This window comes from Bombus huntii, chromosome 1 (assembly GCF_024542735.1).
Source record: "Bombus huntii isolate Logan2020A chromosome 1, iyBomHunt1.1, whole genome shotgun sequence".
NCBI classification, from domain to species: Eukaryota; Metazoa; Arthropoda; class Insecta; order Hymenoptera; family Apidae; genus Bombus; species Bombus huntii.
In genome coordinates this window covers 5791743-5816508 of record NC_066238.1, presented here as the reverse complement: position 1 = coordinate 5816508, position 24766 = coordinate 5791743, and the positions used below count along the sequence as shown (strand labels likewise).

The window sequence follows — 24766 nt, the reverse complement described above, 5'->3', positions numbered from 1 at the left end:
TTTATGGTGTATTTAGTACCGCGGGTATGGCCGTTTCATAGGCCATACGTTGCTGTGGCTGCTCGTCGAGGAGGCCGTAAACCAGGGTACAAGATCGGCCGCGCGAATCCTATGCCCGTTTTTTCACGCCACTCGTACATTGTACACCAACCGTACCGAGTAATCTCTTTCTACCAAGCTTGTGAATTTTTCCAATTTTTTTTTTTTCATATTCTTCTTTCTTCCCTTTTGATTATCTATCTTGCCTTGTATTATTCCCGGCTTCTTTTTCTCGGTATAGTATAATGTTTTGCGAACTTGTTTAAGCTGGTATGGTTGCCAGGGCTGTTCAAGCGACCAGGAGTTGCAGTTTCTTCCTTCTCACGTAAAAAGGCATATGTTGAGTTTGAGCGGCGCAGCAGGATGAAAGGGGCAGTTCTTCGAAAGTTATTTTTCCACGTATATTGGACTTTGGGGGGTAATTAAATGGCGATTAAGTTTTATTAAGTTGTAACGTACGACATTTCCTACGTTCGATGAATAATACTTTACTGAATCTTAAAACAGATATCTTTTTGTAGGTAAACGGATGGGTACATATTCTCCGTAAATATGAAATTAAATATGGAAATTCTGAAAATTTTTTGACGCATTAAGACGCGTACTCTTAAAGTGTGATATAATTCAATCGTTTTGACATTTATTAAAAAGAAAAGAAGTAGGAAACGAGTATCAGAAAAGAAGAAATAGTTGGTTAAGTTAGTTAAGAAATAATTTAAGATACAATGATACAAAAATTACATACACCAGTTATATTTACGTGAATTCATAAAAATGGTAGGCTTAATATTATACCTATTCATATCTTTTAGATCCTCTCTCTCTTCTTCATGTAAGTGTTTATCAAAGTGTAGCTATTTCCTCGCCGTTGAGAAAATTATGTAAAGTGTTCGTAATTTCTGATAATAAAGTGTCTGTAATTTTATCCCAAAATATCTATGATTTAAATACTCTAATCTTCCTAATTCAATTTACGAATACGCTGATAATAATAACATCGTTATTTAAGCATAAATAATTTCAGTTTCTCCGGCAGTTCAGTTCTTTCAGTTTCTAAGGCAAATATACAGAATACGATATATGCAGACTTTCGTAACTGACTGTATATTGAGTATCGTCGGAGTGAGTTGAGAGCCGTTTGAATATCGTATCCGAGGAAAGAGTTGTCAAAACGTTTCAGTCGTGTCGAGTGGTATATTAATTTATTATAATCATTATACATCCTACCGCCGTTTGTCATCAACATTCATAATAAATTCTTATTTATTACTCGTAATATTTCCACAATAGATAACAATAAATTCAAGAAATATCATCGTAAATTGCAAGGTAAGAAATCTAGAGAACGAAAAGTATGGCTCACGCATACTCGAGAGACCTGTGTACACGTGTAGGCACGCGTGTTCGCGCGGGATGAATTCGTGTACTGGCCGAGTCTCGCGTGTCGGAGCGCCGTTACTCGCTGGACCGTTGTCACAACCTCGTCCGCTTCGTATCGGCTTCCTAGCCCCGCTTTCCTTCTGGAAAAGTTCCGTTTACACGCTCGTCGACGAACAAATCATCGCCCGCTGCGATTTGCCATAATTAGCATACGACCTCGCCTACGCGTCAGGCCGCGTTCACGGCGGGTGAGTTCTTTTTCACAGGATGTCCCACGCGAGTGCGTGCCCGCCGGTGTTCGTATTCCGTGGTGGTGGTCGTCTTCTTTGTGTTTGTAGTGTTGGAATGGAGGCAGAAATATAGAAGAATGGAAATGGATATTGAAATGGTTAAAAAAGAGAAATCGATATAGAAATAGGCAGATAGAAAAATAAGGGGCGGAAATTGATATAGAAACGTAGAATGCAAATGGAAAAATAGAAAAATAGAAAAATGGATATAGGAAAGCAGAAGATAAATCGAAAAATGGAAAGATACGAATAGAAAAAGAAATACAAAGCAAGTAGGAGAATGTGAAGCATGAAAAATGTGAAACATACAGCTACAATTGATAGAAAGGCGATTGATAATAAACTGTAGATTCAACAGAGCTGTCAACTTATAATATAAATGTGTACAAAATAATATGAGATAACAACATAATGTGAGTAAAGATTATGAAAAAGAAAGGACAATTTCGAAAAGAAGTAGAGTGGAAATAGAAATTGAATAAGTATTTTGATTTAGTTTAAAAAACGATGTACCGGTACGTATTTCATTTTGCGTTATATTCTATTACAATTTTTTTCTTAGTTTAAAAAAGGAATTTTAAAAACAATGATATTCTTATAATGATATCCATAATATTTACATATTTTGGGACTTACAGTCAAAAATAAGTCCGTAATTAATTTCATTAATATAGTATTTCGCTAAAAATAGAAACTGCATACGCATACTGATTACTAAGGTTCGAAGAGTTCTGGCACTGCAGGAGAAAGGGAATTTTTAGAATGGAAGTCGTCGCTAGTATCTAAAATTGAATAAAAATAGAAATTGAACAAGTGTTCTTTTTCTGAACGAAGCTTGAAGGATCATCTCGCACTGTGGGAGGGAAAGAATTTTTAGAAGTACAATTTCAGGATAAGAATTCTGAGATTAGCATGTACAACAAAATGAAATTGTGGTAGTAGTAAGTTTATGAGTGCGTTGGTATAAAAGGAACAGAGCCCTTAAAAAAGGGCAGACTGAAGGTTTAGTGCAGAGTTGTTCGAGGGAATTCGGAGAGTCAGCGCAGGATACGAGTGAGTGAAATAAATATTTGTTTCATTAGTTATATAAAGTACATGTTATTAAAATATACGAAATAGTTCGATCGTCTTAATTCGTGATTGTTACTATTTAATAATGTTAAAAAACATGTTCCAAGATATAAAACATAGAATATTGTTCACGATGCAACTGGAAGGATGGTAATTTTATCTATTTTTCCCGTGAATTTATTAACCATCTATCTTTATACTATGCAGCGCAGAATTTTTAATAATTTTCTATTCGATAAAGAGAAAGTAAATTTATTTTTATAAAATTTTATATATATACGTAGCATGGCAATTATTTAAAGCGTAATTTAACAATTGTGCACGCACATCTACGTACGTAGGTACATACATATCTACATATAATTTTATTTTGAAATTGAAATACTAACTACACGTTACTTATAATTTTCTCCAAAATTCATTGTGAAACTATAAAACGTCAACTTAAACAATCTAACAACTATTATACTAACAATTTCGATATACCTCATACAGCACGTAGTAAGTATACTTGTACTTGTGCTACATTTATATTATAAAACGAAATAAGCGGCTACACATAGATACAAACTATATTTCGCTTGATAAATCATTATCGTAATCATGCAGGAAACATATATTTTATCTCGTCAACCAGCGAAACGAAATTATTTTGAAACTATTATTAATTACAGTAACAGTTATAAGATTAATTCATTTATTCGCATCAGGCCACACAAAACCAGTAGCTAATTTAACAATTTACAATCTCGAGGCTCAATTCACGCGCCTAATTGATATCTACATTAATCAGAAAGATTCTTAGGGGAAAAAGACGAATGAAAAAGTTCCAAGACGTATATTTAATTCAATTCGAATGATACGACTGAGAGCAATTTAAAGATACTTCTCGTAATCCTTTTTGGCTTGAACGCAATCGATCTCTGTGAACGCGTCTCTGTGTCAGCATGGCGGTCAATTAATGCACGGAATTAATTAGACGAACGATCGAATCAGTGTACGGAATTAATAATTATAATTCGAGTGGTGTAATAATTATTACGGGAAAGCAACCTGTTTCCACCCAGGTTGACCGAGGTTAATTCGATGTAAATATATGTAAGTGCTACGGATACACGTACATGTTCCGGAGGGTTCGGCCGATTTAAATGTTCTCAAAGTTGTACGGTAGAAAATTATTGTGATCCTTCGACGAAAAGGAACTGTCCGCGGCGGGATAATAGCCAACGTTCGCGTGAACTTCGAACAAGCAGCACGCTCCCGATCGGATATACACAGTGTATCTGCAACAGAGAATATATTTATTGAATAGCGGTCAGATATTAATTTATGATTTGACAAGCGAAATTTTAAGTGAAGTTAGGAAATTGGATTTTCATTGCCCCTTGTGATTTAGGTTATAGCTTTCAAGTGATGTTTAACAATATTCGAATGAAAACATGTTGAATGGAAAGTTGGAAATATTGGAAGTTAAATTGGAAATTCAATCTAACAATTCGTGATATTATAGGATTTACAATTTAGAATTTATTTGCGACTCTATATCCAATTGAAGAAATGTTGAGCTTGGAAATTGAGTTTGAAATTCAGTTCATTATGTTATAAGATTATGTTTTGTACTCCTTGTGCAATGTATACTAGAATCGTAATTTAATCTCAATTTTAATATTCTGTGATTGTTATGTAAATACTACGATTACAATTACTTCCATTACGATCGGTCTATGTGAAAAGTGCTGCACATTTGTACTATTCTCCACTTTGTAAGCGAAATTTTATTTTTTTATAATTTACTTCCTTTTTAATGTACTTTGTTAAGAGTTTCATATATGTAATATCGTGATATAATGTGTTTAAAAAGAGTGGACAATAGAGATGTTAATCAGACAGAAAAAGACGATTGTTGTTCAACCTGAACTATTCACGCCAAACGCACAGAAAACAGCGCAATCCACACTCTCTCGGCAACGCCACTCGCAACCTCTGTCTCCGCTCAGCTCGCACTCGGCTCCTCGACTCGCACGCTGCTTTTCGACTAAACGCTCTGGCCGTTGCCGCATTCTATTGTCTATTGCTGGGCCCACCGCACACGTGTTCTACAGACGCTCGTAGCCAGGGTCACGTAGGTCCTTTCGACTATTTACCTATTTACCTGAAGGACCCGGTAATGCATCGATGGAGCCGACAGCGCCTCGGCTCTCGCGACATTGTCTGTAGTTAGCTCGACGTTTCTTGGGCCCTTCTTCCCGATACTACATATATTTGCACAAATAATTTATAAAACTAACGTATAATATAAACAACACGTTATCTGTAAAGTACCCTAACAATATGAGAGCTTTCATTCCTATCAACCGTTCAATCTATATATAGAATCAAATTATTCATTAAACGATATCAAAGTACGATAACAACTATAAAACGATATAAGAATATTATTTCTAAAGCAAATTACAGTCCAAAGGATGTCACTATCACCACAACTCTCCCATTAATTTATATATGCAGACTTCCGCCTCCCTCGTGCAGAGCACTCGCGTGTCGCGGTCACGTGTCGCATTAATAATTCATTTCCGCATATCGTGCGTATTTCACGTATTACGCGAGTAATCGATTAACCTCCCTGGAAGCAAATTTGACTACGACATCTGGTAAAATTCAAGAAACACACGTGCGACCATCGAACGTTCTGGTCGCATTATTTTTCTTTTCCATTAAAATTTCTTTTTCCAAACGTAAATGATATTTTTTGTCAAACATCGTGATTGTCCGATTAAAAAATGAAAGAATTTATAAAATACGTGTTGTCATGCACTGCAGACACACCCTGTATACGGGTGGTTGCAGCTACGAGCAACTACGACAGGAAGTCGTTACGGGATACCGGTAACCGTGAGGCTAAGTCAAATCGATGCACGCGAGGCGCTTTCGAAACTCACTCGCTCCTCCCACTGCGGAAAATAAATAATAACGCGCGAGTAGCCGGCAGTTGTCCGTGGGACGATACCAAAGTTGTTTTAGCCGAGATGTTCGAGTTCGTGACAAACGTAGGATGCACTTTTCCGATGCTCGTTTTTCACTCGCGTTCCAATTAGCTACCTGATTTGCGAAGGCAGAATTATATGAAGACTATCACGTTCTATAGTTTATCAGGTTGGTGCGTACGAAATATTGTTTCTCGAACTTAATATATTTGAGAATGTGAAGAAAATATTAAGGGAAGGTCTTATACCAGATTCCAGTTAATTTAGTTTGTAATCTTTACGCGAAATAAAAATCTGTGTGCTTTAAAAGCTTCTAAGTCAAAGCAAGGTATTTCGAACTTATGGAAAAAAATAGAAATAAAACTTTTTACAATATAATTCATTGAATTTATGAGGAAGCTTGCCACGGTAGGTGCTGAAAACTTTCATTCGTTATTGATTATTATATACTTTGAAGTCCATGGCGAACAGTTCTTATTCAAATCTTGAAAAATGTATATACTTACATTTTTCGAAACGGTGTGATTTAAAAAAGTAGCTCCAAAGTACCTATTTAACAATACCGTACAAGCTTTTGAATCTGTCATTTGTTTCAAAATGAAATAATTTTACGGAGGTTATTCGTGGGATGTAAGTTCGAAGACGGAACCGAGAAACCGATCGAAAGAAACGCGTCGGCTTAAGATGAAAAGCAGTTAACGGCATATCATGAGAAGAGAGAGCGATTCAGCGTCGTGGAGGATCTTTCTCACGGAGCTCTTCGCTATAGGGCAGAGATGTCTGCATATGCCCGACGACACGATTATGATTTATGCCGAATCGAATCGAACCTGATTTATGAGAACGTAATGTTCTTAACTCTAGGATATGCCTGCCTGCTTGGAAGACGGCTCGTGGAACGATTTCCGAAACGCATTCTGACGATCGAACTCGAGTAAAACAGTTCAACTGTCGCTCAAGGCAATGCTATCACAAAAGAAGTGTTTTCATTAAACGTGTATCGGTCATTAATAATAGTTTCCTGGAGTTTACATTCGAAATTAAGAGAATACCAATCGTATTGTTGATTTATAGTATTTTATCTTTGGCTCGCCTGATCGAGAGATAATTTAAAGAAATTAAAAATGATTTGATAATTACATAAACTGTTAAAGTTCAACTAACGGTGGAAATTAGTTATAGGATATCTTACATAATTCATATTAGTTTATAATAAAAACGTATAATAAAAATTAATTATTGCATATAATGATATGTATTACGAAGGGAAAATATTTTATTAAAAATTAAATACTGTATGTAACAGTAACTCGAAATATAAATAAGATAATTATAATGGATAATATTGTTAATCTTTTAGAAATATAATTTTGAGGGATATAATTTCTACATTTTTCTAATTTTACCGGAAATACAGTTATGTATCCCCTAAATTTTATTTTCCCACCACGTATTGTTATTATTGTATTACAGGCTCTTACAGACTATTGTGGGAAATTTAAATATGAAAAAATATTTAAAATACGCACGACATGTTAAATACATAAAATATGTAAATTAGAATATATATTCATAGATGTATGATATTTGTAACATCGTTTATCATCGATTAAGCTCTATTTCCTTAGTTGTACTAAAAAATGAACATTTGAACATACATAAACATATTAGCAATCTATTGATTATACTTCGTTATGTCAAACAAGCTATAAGAATCGATGAAAACTTTGTCTAAAAAATTTCAATTCTGTAAATCACAATTTCATATCTATAACATTTAGCATTCACTTCTGTTTCTTTTTTTTTTATTTCTTCCTTTTATTTTTTTTCCCTTTTTTCTTACGCGTAATCAATGTTGGATCTACTAAAGGTGGGCGCGGTAATTTAGGAGGCGGACTTCCTAGAGCAAGGTAATCAGCTACCGGAGAAATTCCAACGATATCTTTCATTAGGTTGCCCGGTGGAGCGGTATCCAATAGATTATCCATCATGAGATTTCCCATGGTCGCTAAATTATCTCCGACCGGTATGCTCATTCCTTTAGATAGCTTCGATAATTCCTTAGCGTTGCACTTATATTCTGGTCCCTGGGGGTGGCTTTTGAAGACAAAACAATTGGGTGCGAGGGCGTATGGAGTTACGAGACTTCTAAATAATATTATAATTATGGCACGGTTAAATAACGATGGAATAAGATTTTATAGAATTTGTGAAGTCGTATGTATGAGTCGTCGTTATATTTCATGAATTTTTAGTTATTTATTTTTAGTTATTTTTAGTTATTTTTAGTTATTTATTTGTAGTTATTTTTAGTTATTTTGTCATAAGTAGACTGCAAATTTTTATTTACACTGCAGCTTCATATCTGTATTTAACATAATTAAAGAAATGGTACCTACATAATGATTTATTGTATAACAAGTACTCCATTTTGAATATTTTTTATATTTTTGCGAATTACATGCATTCTGAACATTTCTACACCTTTAAATCTCCCATAAGTGTATCAAAATTCACAGTCTGGTTACACACTATGAATATTTATGCATTTACAGAAGAAATGTGCAGAAGGTACTTCATGTGAATTTAGATGTCATTTCTTTAAATTGAAAAATTTAATAAATATTATTTATTAGTACATTTATTTTTAATGCTATAACTGTTAATAACTTCTTTTAAGAAATTGGAAACTTTGTCAATAGAGGATGATTGAACTTCAGTTCATCATATAAAACTTGCACAATACCTTCCTAAATTTATAACTGTAACATCCAGATCTATGTAGCCAGCAAAACTGTTACCAGAGTCGACTAATTCGAATGGGCCACTAAATACAAACGGCGTTGGGTCCTCGACGCATACTTTGCCCTATGAAGCAGAAATTCCAAATATTTGGTTACAAGCAGTAATATTTATGCCATCTTATATAATGCTGTTGCAGTGAATGTATTAATTCAATAAATATATGTATATATATACTTATTAGTTAATGTATACATAAATTATTTGTATTAATGCATAAATGCATTCACAAGTAATTATGTCTAAACTCTTAATAGTACGACCATAGCCTGTTCATGTTTTCGCAAAAATGACGAATAAAATGGAAAATAATGTCTTACCAAGTCACATGCACAGCCGCTAAGACGTGTCTGAGTGGAACAAATGGGGAAATTGTCGTCTAGTCTAAAAACGCCAATTTTTAAAAAAAGTCTCTTCATCTTCTTGACCATTTCTTCGCACGACATTAAGAAATGAAAAGATTGGCCACCATTGAACTTGTAAATGTAAATTATATCGTCTTTAACAGATCGATCGCGTTCTAAGATCTCAGTGGCTGGGAAATTAATGAACACGACTTTCGTGACAAGCGTTGATCCGCCTGTGTCTGTGTATACCTCCTTATTTATCATTAATTGGGACACGTAAACGTCTAACAGATATAATCCATACATAATTTATATTTATGTACTGTACAATTTTTTCTTTTCGCGAGAGGTTACGGAATACTTAAAGATTTTATGGAATGAAGTTGCAACAGTAACGTAAAGACGTTTCATGAATTATTATTAATCATGTATAGTGAGTTTTGCCATGTTCTACTATAGGTGAATTTAAAAAATTAACGATTTACAAATTGCTTCGAAAAGAAATCTTAATGAACGAGAAACAAATATTTAAAGGAACATTTATCGAATATATTTAGAGAACTGCAAAATTTAGAAAAAGATGATAAAATGTAATGGTACAAACATAAATGATTTATTGGTTAAAACATATTATTATAGATATTATTATTTTATTTATTCTTATTCGGTCGAATTACTGATTTTTCTATAACGGAATTAATTCACCAAATATTTGCACAAACTCAAAAGTAGTAAACTTAAAGTTTATCATCTACAGAATTATTTTATCCTAAAGTATCAATGAATCGATATTCGTAGCAAGTAACGCAATTTAGAAACAACATAAAACTCAAGTTTTTCCAAAAAGAACTTTCTCTATGAACGCTAGAAAACGATGCAATTTGCTTCGTTGCTAAGAGATCTACGAAAAGTCACGAAACAGAGATTAAGATCCATCACCATCGATCATTTTTAAAACGTAACTTCTAACAAAATTCAATCGATCCGAAAGTACGGTTAAACTCCTGCAGCGATGTTCTAATTGCGGGGTAAGATTTGCGAGACGTGGCTTGTGAAGTTCGGTGAATTATAGCCGGGTCGCCATGCTCACTGAATCTTTCATGCTCGTCTAGACCAGGTTAAGCGCTCGAGTTTACGAACGATGAAAGACGAAAGGGTTTAGGTGTCTGGGTTAGGCATAGGTTAAGTCAGGGTTAGGAACCGTGAAACCGGTTTTCAGAACCGCGAGTCGGTGATTCGGAGCCGATGTGATTTACAGTTAGACACGCGGATTGATAGACTAGTTCGGGATAATTGCCGAAACATCGTTAGCTGTTTATGGTCAAATTATTTATTCGCACGATTCTATTATGCATTGTTGAATAGCGAGCGGATTGTAAGTTGTTGTACATAATATACATAATTATAAAAATATTCGAAAATATTCCAACTCGTAGAGAAATGTGTATTTATTACACGTGTTATATATAACTGAAGATAATTTAAAAAATATATGATTAAAATTTGTTATTTACAAGGATAGATTATTTGAAGTAACTTCCGTAGGTTTTTGAAGTATTGAGTTCCCTGTTACAATAAGAGTCTCGTAAAGATCAAAATAAATGATAGCCTGATGATGATATATGTCTGTGGTGAATGGGATAGATGTAATTGAACATTTCAGCTATGGTACGATATTTCTTGTCTATTCTTCACCAATAAATAAGCTTTAACATTGTGTCATTGGATAACAGCAGCCTTTGTGCTGTCTAATCGCAGATTTTTCTTCATAATTGTTACATTTAATATCCAATTTTGAAATATCAATCCCAATCCACTTTCGTTATTTAGTAGAAATTCTTTCCACTTTCAAGAAATAATTGTAAATTCCAAAGAAATTCTTAAACGATTATAGCATTCAACAGTAAGCAATATGGCTACTGAGCAGGTCGTATATCGCACTATGTGAAATATTCTTTAGGCGATATATAGGTTGAAAGTATTCGAACAGTTCTGGGTACCTTCTGATGAACGTATTATGCGTGTTATACGAAACATTTTGAATTTTCATTAGCATGGTTGCGAGATTCGACTATCGTGATTATGTTGATCAAGTTTGAAATAAATCAGGAAAAATTAGGAATTAAAGGGTATTTAGTAAATATTTTAGACCTCGCTATTTCTTTTACTACGAGATATTTAATAGTTAGTGTATTATGTACTTTAGATGGCTATTCATGTTGTATACCAAGGACGTAATTTATACTATTTGATATATATTTACAGTAAAAAACTTCTAACTTTTAGATACATTTCCAGATTGATTTCAAATAATACCAATATAATTGTGACAGTCGTGTCACATTAGAGTGCTAGTGGAATTTCTAAATATTTTATATAATACACACAATATTTTATACATATTTATATAATACAATATTTATATAATACAAATATTTTATATAATACAATATACAGGAAAAATTTTTTTATGATAAATGTGTTAAAATGTGTATGCTAAAATGAATTGTGTGGAATATAAAATCTACATATGTAACGACACATTTACACATAAATATATTCTAACGCATTTCAATAGATGAAGCAATGAATTTCATATTTATTAAGATAACTGTACGGTAAAATATTTTCAATTTCGATGAACATTATAAAGAAAATCCATTAAATGATACATGATAAAAATTCAATTGAAATTATGTTACAGCCATATATTTCACAAGACATATCCAATTGCGGCAACAGTGTTGGTTTTATTTATAGCTTCAATTAAAGTGACTACATGATTAATTTTCTCACAACATATGACAAGAGGATTAGTTGATGAAGATATTAAATGCGAAATAATTTTCTAGAAAAGATAGGTAAAAATAGAGAACCATAATGCCACGATATTGAAACAACTTCTTAATTACTTTATAATTACACCGTAATTAGAACATCGATTCAGTGTTACAGTACTACAATTCCTTATCTTACTAATATAATTTTTACTATGTTGCTGGGCTATGTTGCAAAATTTTTCTGTCGATACTAATTAGTTTAGTGTCAGCTGGGCATGATACATCGTAATAAGAGTTCTTGATCATTTATCTGATTATAAGCCTACATTTATCCGATTGGAAAGCTACAATTTGTTATCTTAGTTCTACTGTTCTATCGAGAGTTACAAAATGTAGACTGCACCTATCATATTTTTTATCTGTATAATCAATACTTGTCAGTATTTAAACATACCTCCCTGTGAAAACTGCTTATAATTATTCTATATTATTCTAAAAAAAGTTTTATTGCTGTTTGCATTACATTATAGAACGTTTCTTCTGTACTTAGTGGAATCTTCAATAACAGATAACATTGTGCTCCCACTAATACCTAATATAACATTTAATGTGTATTAATTATATCTAACACAATTACACATGAAAATAAAAAAATACATCTCCATCTCTTTTGTGCGTTTACTTTCCTGCGCACGCAAGATATTTTTTGACGACGCTTAAAATTCGTACATAATATTTACGACATTATCCAAGTCGTTTGAAAAATGAAAATAAAAATCAACATTAAGCACTCGTACATCGAAAAAAGAACGACAAGCATCGATCAACCAAATTCGATCATAAAATGAATTTAACTACGCGAAAACCATAATTCCTCACAAAAATAAAAATTCCTCATCAATTTTTATCTTCTCGTACAAAATTCCATATTACTTTTAAGAAAGGAAAATAAAAAATCAACATCATGTACTCATAAATCCAAAACAGAAAAGTCAACAGCCTGGTGATCGTCGCATAAAATATCTCGCATAAACGTTCGACAAGTAGCACACTGTTACGACGCGAACGAGGCATGTTTGAAAATCTCGCGTAACGCAGCTCGAGCAAAGGAAAAACACTTTTCCGCGTTAATCGCGTACCTTGAGCTACGACAACGTGTAAGCATTTTCGACGCTATTACCTTTCGTGGGAGCTGTTAAGCAGCGTACAGAAAGCACCTAAGGCGAAATAGATTCGGGGTGAGAACTAATTATTGTTATTAAGACGTTCGAGGGCGGGCCTGCGGTGTCGAGTCATATTCCTGCGGCTTATCGGCTCGCTGGCTCGTATCTCGCAATTAGGATATCGCGTCAGTGAATTCTTCTATGTTTTGCAACCGTTTCAACGAACGCGTGTTACACGTTGACCCTGTCACAGGGGTTGTGATTTTGTTTGCTCTTGCCCAACTTTCGGCTGACAGTGAACGGCTAAGTGAATCGAATCAGATCGCATGTTTGTTAAACTCGAAAGTGTAATTGAAATAATTTTATATAGGAAGGGGAATTTTTAAATCGAAGTTTAAACCTTATGTAATTTTAAGATGGTGATATATGATTATATGAATTAAATCGTTCTGTCTAACTAAACGTAAAAGAAAAAAAGAAAAAGAAAACTGGAATTAAAACGTTTTCGTGTGCGAAAGGCGACTTATGTTGGAATTTTAGTTGACTTGAGTTATTGGATAACGCAGACTTTGCTTTATTGTATAATTTCGAGGTGGTAATATATGATTATAGGAATTAAAACGTTATCATGTAGGATAAGAGTGATTTTTCTACTACGATTTAATTTGGAACTCTCGTTCTTGTGCAATTTCTTGTGGTAACACATATACGATTGTACGAATTACATTGTCCTGTCCTGTTAAGTGTAAGAATACAATTAAAATGATTTTTTTGTAGAAAAGATAATTCTTTATTTGGCTTTAAGTTACCCTGCGTTCTTGCTTTTGTACGTGGTTGCTTTCTTGCATAATATCAAGATCCTGCAGACTAAACGATTTCGTCTTGTTAAATGTATAGATGTAGTTAAAACACATTCACGTAAAGCAATTTGATATTTGGATTTAATATCAGAACTAAAAGTAGTGAAAACGAACAATTCGTAAATTTTTTGAGACATTGTATGGTATTCTAAATTTTTGGAACTATTGTGTATATGTATTTTTATATTTAAAACCTAGCTCTTTTATCGCGTTTTATATTTCCTCTTATATCTTTCATTCTGAATTCTTTTCTACGTGCCTTATTTTTATTCGCCATTGGCACTAGTGTTAAATTACTTGGGATCATAGACAACATAGATACTTTGCATTCTTGCGTGATTTCCAGGTGATAATGAATGGTTGTATAAGTTACACGATTATCGATTAATTTAAAAATGCAATCGAAAGTTTTCGTGTAGGAATGGTGATTTTTATAGTAGCACCTACTAAAGTTAGCTAAGGTCCTAGGTAAGCTAGGCTTTGCATTCTTGTGTGATTTCAACGTCATAATGAATGGCTATCTGGGTTAAATCGTCTTGTCTGTTTTCTAAATACAGAACTGCAATTGAAACATTCTTGAGTAGAAAAGGTGACTTTTATATTGGAATTCAACGTTGGTTTAGGTTATTGGTTATCTGGATTTAGCATTCTTCTGTGATTTCCAGGTGATAATGAATGGTTGTTCGTCGGTTAAATATCCTATCTATTTGTTAAATGCAGTAATACAGGTAAAACCTTCTTACGTACCAAAGGTAATATTTATATCGCGATTTAAGTTAGTTTGGTTTACTATTGAGCCGGAATTTACGCTCTTGTTATATTTTCGAGGTGATAATGAATGATTGTAAGATTCGAATTATCTTGTTTGTTTCTTGCGCTTGAAGGTGCAATGAAAATGCTTTTGTAATAGTAAGAGAGATTTCTATTTCGACTATCAGCTACTTACGATTAAAGATACCAGTTTAGGTATCAGTGAAACTTGACATACATGTACTTTGAATAATTTAAAACTATTTAGTATTTTAAAGGTTTTACTGGATATTCGATAGAAACAAGTATAACTATTGCTTCGAGAAAACAAACTAATGTATTGAATTGAATCTGCATTTTAATTCAATATAAAGAGATATCTTTATATAAAACTAGAGAACAAATGAATAAAATTATTTTCTATCACTATTCATTTATTCAGAAGGAGGAAGAAAGATATGTACGACAAAAGATAAGGATATAATATAATTTAATCATCAGAATAAATATCGTAATGAATATAATATATAATTCAATAAATGTTAGTAGATATCATCATAATAAATGTTCCTCAACACAAGGGAGAATTACGTAACAATACTCTATCGAGAAAGAAATAAGATTAAAAGGAACAGAATGTCTTTCTTTCAAATTACTGAAAGCACATTCTGTTCTAATCTTGTTTGACAGCAACTTCGATCCATTCACATTTTAATTCGAAGAACATTCAACGATTATGTCCTATGTACAGAAATTATAATCACATGATCTATGTCGCCGTACAACCCGTTTCATCGTATCGTATCTACGTAATTATCCTGTATGCTACCAGAATTTTATAATAGTCCTTTGAGAACCGAAGCAAAGATGGTAGAACAAAATTGGTAAATAAAATAAGAAAACTGTAATAGCTAAATAGTTACTTCTTAAATAATGTTGTTGAAGGAGATGAACGACCAATTAGTATTTTTATTTCAAAGAACAGCCACACAACTTTTGCAGTACTTGTGCTAATAATAGCAGCTTGAACGCATAAGAAAAATTATTTGATTTAACAGGATGCAATTTTATAATATATGTACTTTAATTTTTTATGAGATTCCTGATTACAGAGATATCAGTATCAAATTTATTCTTTGAAATTGTATTTTATACATTTTTTTGTTATAAGATACTATATTATACACATTAAAATTGCGTGTATAAAGAACATATTCTTGGTGAAATAATTTATTCGACATATTTGTTTATTAATGAGATTCTCGAATTGCATTCCTGTCAAAGTATAAAATTACTGAATGATATTTTCTTCAATAATAAAATACCATTCATAAAATGACTTACACGAATTATGACAGCAATGTGGAAGAATAACATGAAAGAATAGGAGATGTCACACAAAACAGGTTTATAAAAGAAAACAAATTTTGGCAGCTTGATTTATTTTAGTACAGAATTTGTGTTCGATATTTCTGATTTGATTAGTTAAGAATTAGTTAAGTTAATTGATGGAGGAATAATATTTTTATTTATTTGCATTAGTTACACCCTTTTAACAGAAAATGTGATATTGAAAAAACGAAGAGTCAAGTATTAAATGAGGATGAATAATATACTAGTAAAATAGTACACCATTCGTGTCATGAGTGAATAACAAAAACATTAATTCAGGAATTTCAAGATACATACTTTATGAAACAAAAAATTTATACATTTTTCCAAATTTTAAAAATAATAAATTTTATGTGTAGGATATTATTACACAACTTTATGAAGGATAAAAATACATGAACCAAAAAAAAAAAAAAAAAAATGAAATAAAATTCTTGAAAAATCTTTTTTGCCTTCATCATACACCAAATTCTCGACTCATACTAATAATAAAAGAACTTTACATTACAACTGAAAAGTTGAGACGATAAACGGTATACATAAATACCAGAAATAAATATTTCTAGTAAAATCAAAAAATATGTTTTCACCAACTTTGATATTTACATCTTGCATACATCACGTGAATGCTATGGGTTTTCAAAATTTACCACCTTTGTACTGAGTTGTGATATAAATTCGTCGTATTCTTGTATTTATTATATGCTTTCTGGTAATAAAAAAAACATAACACGACGAAAATGTTACGTTATGAGATATTAAAAATTTCACAGGTGGTACGGTTGATCGATCACAACAAATTTTCATCAAAATGGTTGCTGAATGGTTTTTAAATGTAATCTGAAAATATCGAACATATGTGAGAATGAAATTGATAAACGGTCGAGGAAACAAGGAAAATAAAACGAATATTATATTGCAGTTCAGTACGTTTAGAAGAAAAATAAATGTGATAAGTGTTGTACCCTCATGTTTTTCAACCACAATCTAGTTAGCACTTATTATCATACCTCTTATCTCGAGATAGGTTTAAGGGCAAAATAAATTATTTCAATATTTATTACATTTTTCCACCGCATTCCATATCAATCTTATCTCCTTTCTCAGTAAAAAGACCGATTTCTATTTATCTTCTTTTTTTTATTTACATCGCTTATTTCAACGCCTCAATTATCAAAGTTCTCGCGTTTAGTAACGTTTCAATCGCAATTTTCGATGGCGATTGAACACGTTCGTAGTGGATGGAATGCGGAGCAATTTAATACGTCAGTGAAAGCGATTATAGTTAGTTTATGCAAAATCGCTGACCGAGCGTTAAATAATTTCCGGAAGGGATACGCTTATTTTTATCTACCATAATCACCGACAGAATTTCTTGTGGTTCTATATTTTTAATTCTTACTGTTTCTTTTAGCGAAGAAACAGCGTTGGAACGTTGTTAAAATATATTAAATGGTAGCCGTTTGTAAATCGAAAACTTTATTGCTTCTTAGTAACTGACATGATGTTAAGTAACCAAAATAACTTCCTTCATTTATGTCATTGTTTCTTTACGTTCCATTAATTTATGTGTTTATTAATTCATTATATAGGATAGAAGCTACGTTTTATGACGATGAAATGATTTTTCTTTGAAGAAGATGAAATCAGGAATTCAGTTCTCCACCTCTTCCGTATTTTGGCATTTTTTCGTAAAGGATAGGTTTAAATTATGTATGTACGGTATACATACCACAATAAATGTACATTCAAGGGCAAAACGTAGAAGGAATACAGTATATAAAATAATAAACAGTTCTCGATCAATATTTTGACACTGTGCCGAACACGAACGAAAAACAATACATGTCCTACAAAATATGTTTCCATGAATAGAAAAAGTAGGACAGATCTGATTAATTCCAGCGTAATGATGTATCGTTATTAAGTTCGTAAAGCTTCTAATCGTGAACTTAAAGAAATTTGATATGAATGTTTTTGATAGTTCACATATAAATAAATAAATAAAAGATTTATTCATAATAATTAATTATTTTGAATAAATGGAAGATTTATTCATAATAATTAATTATTTTGGATAAATGGAAGATTTATTCATAATAATTAATTATTTTGGATAAATGGAAGATTTATTCATAATAATTAATTATTTTGGATAAATAGAAGTTTTATTCATAATAATTCATTATTTTGTGCCTTTGGCTATATAAAGTAGAGGACAAAAGTTTAAAATGACTATCTTTCTGCAAATTATCGCACTATGTTATACATACTAAATAACCAACAATTCGAAGTTGTCCTTGCAATTTCATGCACACTGAGATTCTATTTACAAACAGCGACGAGACTTTCAAAACACGAACAATACTTGAGAGGATGAGTGTGGAACGATTCGATGCTACATTTTCTACGAACATTAGTTTTAGTGGGGCATCGAATTAATCAAACAATAATAAGATTATTTAACGTGACATATTAAATTGATAGTAACAATAACGATTTATAATACAATAATAAGTAACTAAATTTAGGAATCTGCGCGCAGAAGATAGAAAAATTGCTATATCACTTCCCAAGAAAGAAAAACATTTTCCGAAATTGCTTTTCACATACTGTACCCTGTAACAGGCGATTACGCTGACAGGAAATTAACATTCATTGAAAAAATATTCATTAAGAATATAATGACATAGTAAGATATTTCAAAGGAACATAAATATTTTAGTACTTATATTGCACAATAAAATAGTACAATAACCTAGCCATATTCCTTTAATTGACGGTAACTAATCTAATAAATCTAATAAGTGGTCTACATAAAATAAAATAATATTAATGCAATATATAAGAAAGCTATCGTAATACATTATATAAACAAATCTTTATTTCAAATAACCACATAAATAAATAAAATAATGTGTAACGACATATTTGACTTCGTTTTACCAAATTTATCCTGTCACCGTGCCATTTCGAAAAGAATCTCTGCAACATAAATGTAATATAATACAGTATAGAATAATAAAACATCAAGAACATAAAATATAACCAACGAAGGTCGAATAACGCTAAACGATATTATTAAAAAAAAATATATCACCAATGTCTTCTTCAAAACAATCGAATCAAAAACTTAATTAATAAAATCATTCAGAATTAGTAATTTAATCAATCCAATAAATCGACAACCTTAACCACATGCACGAAAGATGCCAGGTTAAGGTGGAGTCCTGTTGAACAAAGTGATGCCGAGGAGAACTAGGAAGAACATCCTGCTAGACTATAAGGACGGGAGAATAATGCGATTGCACGTTTATTCGTATATTATTGCGGCGATAAACAGCACTGTTAATTCTCGGTCGCGTTCAGGCCGGGCGTTCAGACCGGGCGTTAGCCTCATGCTACGTTCCCCGATCCCGATATGATATCTCAATGACGCTTGTTGAATTTGCATTGCATTAGGCACGTACATAGCTATATACGTAGCTACGACGGTTACGTTAACAAGAGAAAGTGTTAACGATAGGGAGAGTGTTAACGAGAGAATGACGCGGTAACAACGAGGAAAAATAGTGGCAGTAACACTCTAACAATAAATGCTCGTCGTAATTTTGCCGTCCGTCGCTCGCTCGTTAGACTTTTTACGCGCGGTGAAACCCGGCGAAACCGGAGGCAAAGGAGGCTCATTCCGCTCGCAACAAACGTTTCTATGTATGTATATTCATGTAGATCGTGTACCGAGACGTTTAAAATGTTCCACGGCTGTTTTAAATTACATTGAATAGGAATAATCGAACGCTTGGATATCGATACGATTATCTTTTCGTGTTTTTCCTACGAAATGTTTATTGCGCTAGATTTCCGATCATTAGGTTTGATACGGGAAAATATGAACCTACAGCCACCTTATAATGGTGTTCTATCTATTTTTTGGTTCGATGAAATTATGTATTAAAGAGTTCGGAATGTGCTTTTGCGGATTTTAAGGTAATTGGACAGATTCAATATTTTGAAGCGAGTTGAACTGAGAACTTGAATTAATTGTATACGAGAATGTATAAGGACTTTACGTGGCTATGTTAAAATTTGTTAATATCTACGATACTGATGCGAGTATTTGACAGTTATAGTTCGAAACGTTAAGGCCTGCGTGCACTGCGGCAGAAACTTAAAATGATGATCGAATTTCGATGATGTCCGTGTTATCGATCGCCTTGTAAATTGTACTTTGTAAAATACATTACCATAAATAGATAATTATACAGCAAGACCACTAGCGCGCGAGTAACAGTATTTACCAGATAATACAATTTATTACTCTAGTTCTATCTTTCCAATCATAAATAATCATTCGCAGTCTAATTATCAAATACGAATAAATGTTATAATACTCGGGTTAAATCTCTAATAAATAAATAGTGAATAGACAATTAATCACAAAAGACTTCAATTAATAATTGACGTTGCATCGAAAGAATACCAAGAGCAGCTGCATAACAAGAAACGCAACATTTTGTATGAAATAAAATACGTTTCGTCTCTCGGCTCTATATATCACGCTCGTCAAGCCTTCTCGCTAAAGGTAGACTTCTTGTTTTCCCTCTGACTCTGCCATTAAAGCGACCAAAAAGAAAACAAAATCTACCAGCGAAAAAATCAAAAAAATGTAGATCGTCAATAGCCCAACACACAAGTTCTCATCAACGCAATCTCTCGCGGGATCGCGTTGAATCGCACAAGGATGGAACACGTCGCTCGTTGGCTTATACACGCGGGATAAATTCCAGGCGGTCATTCCGTGCTTCTGACAACGATCCCCATGGACGAAAAGCGTCCTTAGTCACCGCGGCGAACAGTGTAAGTTGCGCAGAAAAGCACCGATAACTGGAAACGTTGTAATCATAACTTCTTACGGGGTGACGATTACCCAAGCATCGCGCGATAAAACCGAGCCCATCCTGGTTTACTCGCCTTTCCCTTTTACCCCTCCTGCCCCTTGAACCTTCTACGTCTACGGTCTTCTCGTTTCTTCCGCTTGGTTCGATTCTTCCTTCTTCGCTTCTTTGCTGCTACTATTTTTCTTCTATTTTCTCTTCTTGACTCTCCTTCTTCCTCTTGGCGATCGTCGTGGTTTCCCCAGGCATCGTATCCGTTCGAACTCGCATGCGAGAAGAAGGTGGGCACCGTTTCGTCGATAACGAACTGGTTAACACGCGTTCATTACCCGCGGCCACGTAGGTATATTAACCAGGCCCGATCCTGGCCGGATCCTCTTCTACCTGCCAGCGGCCATCTCGTAATCATTTCTTTCCGTTTCCCCCCACGTCGTTAGATATTCGATCGGTCACGCGGTGCTTTATCGAATTCCAATGGAACACCGGCGGTACAGAGAGAGAGAGAGAGAGAGAGGGAGGGAGAGATCATTGGGATAACTAATTGGTCAATGACTTACGGCTACGTGGTAGCTATTTCGATGAAGCGAGGATTGTAGGTTGGAAGTTCGAATGACATGTAATATTTGGAAACCTTTTGCGATGAGTAGAATGTTTATGTACTTGTTGGGGATTTGAGAATGCAAAAAATAAAGAAAAAAGTTGTGAACATTATACGAATAAATACGTACAGTATCCAAAATATTTGAAGGTACAAAAATGCATCTGATACACGATAGGCAGAAATGTATGCGTAAAGGCTACAGGTGATGGACATGATAAATCATATTTGTCGTCCTTCGTAGAAGAGCAATTTTATAATTCAATAATGTGTAATTCAACAATTTAATAATTCGATAATTTGACAATTTAATGGTAGATCAATATAATTGAGCGATTTGGATATTTAACTTGTAATTAATATTTAAAAATTAAATCATTTCTTCACAAATATTACTGTGATTAAAAATAACATAAATAATAAATCGATGGGCAACACCTTTCACTTAAAAAAAGGTATAAATACGACTGAAAGATCACTGCAACGTGCATTTATAAGTACATTTGTAAGTAAAATTGCAACGGTGTATTATTAGTCTGTGCAACCAATTATTTGAGTCTCTACTCTTGAATTTCTTCCTCTTGCTTAATTGCCCACTTAAATAAATTTTCAGTCACTTTATTAAAGACGCTTATGCACTTATTTAATCTGAACCGGTAACAAAAACCTTAATCAAAGGTATGATTTAAATAAGCAATGATAGATGTTCCTTGCTCAAATTGAATATTCGCATATGTATTGCATTGTAGAGACGGATATAAAACGATCTAATCGACACCTTAATTAGCGTCATAAAGTATTTTTACGGAGATACAGTCTAATCATATGTGATCTCGTTTGGCACGTTATGAACTGTAATTTATTAAAATTCGTAAAAATATAACGGAAATGGCACGGAAACCTGATTTTCTACTTCGGGAGATAAAAAGAAAAATGTTAAAAATTCCGTATAGGTATGATGAAACATTAAGATACGTATAAGGCAGATAATGTTAGTGTAGTTAGGATCTTTGAAAGATACATTTCAGAAAATAAGTGTCAAATATGGGACCATTAGAAATTATCTTTTTAAATTTTCTGTTATATATAGTAATAACATTTTGTAGCTTCGAAAAATGTTTAATTCTACAATATATTTTTCTAATTTTTAACTCTTTATAGTGGGTACATCATTAACACGATTATAATTAGTGAATGCTAGTAGAGATACTTCTCGGATTTTTTACTTTACCTTCTTTTAATTTCACTTTCAATTTATAACATTCTTAACGATATACAACTTTATACCAAGGATACATTATTTTTTTTATCGACGCGCAACATTATATTCTAAAGTCTATCCTGTAAAATGAAAATCTACAGAGATTTCCTTCAACAATGAAATTAACAATCTCAAATGTCAAGGAATTGTAATTGATCGATATAAATATCAATATAATATTAATATAATATTCACATAATATTGTATACATATATTGTATGTCATATAATGTCACATAAATATACTCTCAAGATTTATTCTCAGACAGCCACACCTAAGATAATCCATCCTTTCAAATCACGAAACTCATAGCTCCGACGACGCTTCATTCAAACCATCGTGTATCGTCGTTGCTCGTGTCCTAGAGCGAAGTCGACTCGCTAAAGGAAACTAACCGCGACTACGAAATTATGCAGTGGCCTCTTCCGTTAACGGAGGAACTCTTTCTCCGCTACGACAGACGGTCCACCTTAATCTTGGAGGTCTGGCCGAGTCGAACGGCACGGAACAACGGGCAGTAGTACACGGGAAGGCAGCATTAGCGTGCTAAGCAGATGCAGATGAAACAAATGGATTCGCTCGGTGACCGTCGTAAATCCACGGTATCGTTGACACGATCCGTACACCCTCGCACGAACCGTGCTACGAACTCTCTCCGCTACGACCTTCTGCCTTCCCTGCCCTTTTCTCATTCTCTGCCGAGAAACTGGACATCACCCACTATATACGCGCCAGTTTTGATTTATGTGAAAGGTGACGCGTCGTTCGAATCGATTACCGGGGCTGATAAACGCGTTAACCTGGGCCCACGGAGAGAAAGGAACAAAGAATTAGAAGGAAGGAACTGGCAGAAACGAAGCTGGCGAATTCCTAGAGGATAAATACCGATATGGTATAATTCATGGTAATTGCATCGTTTTGTAGATTGAGTGTAATTTGAAAGATTGCAATTAATTGTTAATTAATTGTGTACTGCAGATGCTTATGCGTTTGTGGGAAAATTTAATCGCAAGTCGATGGATCGTTATGTGGGATGTATAACTGGGATTGGGGTAATTGTGTTTTTATTTTGAACATAAAAACGATTTGGAAGATCGGTCACACGTCATCAACTCGTGATTTTTATGGATTTATGGGATTTATGGCATTTGTGGGAAATATAAAGATGCAAGAAGTGTGTAAAAATAGCTGATATGTAAAAATATGCAAAAATAAAATATTTGTGAGAATGTTTAATAGGTGGATGAATCTCTAATCTCATTTTACTTATGTTCATAAAAATCTGATTTTATGTAATATTGGCAGGAAAATGATTCGAATGTCTCGACAAAAGTTTGAGAATTGGACGGGGAAGTAAAAGAAAGTGTTATAGGAAGAATATATAGAATAGAAGAATAGAATATTTTAAACTTTGAAGTTGAGATGAATTATGCATACGAAATTTTTGTAGATTTTGTGCAATTGTTATTTTGTCTAATTGTTAGAACATTAAAGCATAATAATGTAAATGTTTAACAATTCGACATTATTGCTCTATTATTTATATCAATATTCCTTGCAAAATATATGAATAATTTGATTACATAAATTTCTTATCTAATTGATAGATATTAATTCACTATATACTAACATAATTATTTTTTAGAATAAATTAATGACATTTTAATTCCACATTTCGCACGTTATTTAAAGTCCATTCTATTCTTCCACTCCTTAGATTCAACTATGTGCACGAAACTAATAAACATTGTAGAACTACATATATCGTATCTACTATAATTATACGTTTCAAGAGCTTTTCAACTTATCACCGTAACTAACACGAGAAATCGATTAATCAGAACAATCGACGAGCTCGTAACGAAACCATTTTTCAAATCTTTTAACTTCATAATAAAGCATACGATAGACGAAGTTGAAATTTACAACATGATGGAATCAATATTATAAAAATGATTTATGTCGTGACTTCAGAAACAGCCTTCGTCAGGATTCCATAAGTGCACGATTTAATTAGATACAGCTGTGCCATATAATTACAGGTATATGCACAATAATGCAATGAATGTGCGAATAATAATAAATAATATGATACAGTGAATAATATAATGAGTCGTGTAATATGCTGAATATTTTGTTAAAAAAGTCTTAAAA

At 33.0% G+C, this 24766-nt stretch overlaps 1 protein-coding gene and 1 long non-coding RNA gene across 2 annotated transcripts in view; both read right to left on the bottom strand.

The window, feature by feature from the left end:
• Window positions 1-3017: 3017 nt before the first annotated feature.
• Window positions 3018-24766, bottom strand: part of LOC126872724 (uncharacterized) — a 135207-nt gene continuing 113458 nt past the window's right edge. Inside the window, exon 2 of the long non-coding RNA XR_007692149.1 lies at window positions 3018-4063. This is a non-coding gene — a long non-coding RNA (uncharacterized LOC126872724). The remainder of the gene's footprint in view (window positions 4064-24766) is intronic.
• On the bottom strand, window positions 7553-9219 carry LOC126872710 (uncharacterized). The gene is made up of 3 exons (XM_050632826.1): window positions 8887-9219; window positions 8511-8632; window positions 7553-7912 (listed from the first exon to the last, which is right to left on the bottom strand). The coding sequence occupies exons 1-3, from the start codon at window positions 9217-9219 to the stop codon at window positions 7570-7572; spliced, it is 798 nt and encodes a 265-aa protein (XP_050488783.1). The 3' UTR covers window positions 7553-7569.

What these genes read in the sequence shown, in the direction of transcription:
- LOC126872710 (XM_050632826.1), bottom strand. Translation starts at nt 9,219, where the DNA reads ATGTATGGATTATATCTGTTAGACGTTTACGTGTCCCAATTAATGATA. An exon ending in GCGGCTGTGCATGTGACTTG is followed by an intron (nt 8,633 to 8,886) that starts GTAAGACATTAT and finishes TCTGCTTCATAG; the next exon opens with GGCAAAGTATGCGTCGAGGA. An exon ending in ACAGTTATAAATTTAGGAAG is followed by an intron (nt 7,913 to 8,510) that starts GTATTGTGCAAG and finishes AATATTATTTAG; the next exon opens with AAGTCTCGTAACTCCATACG.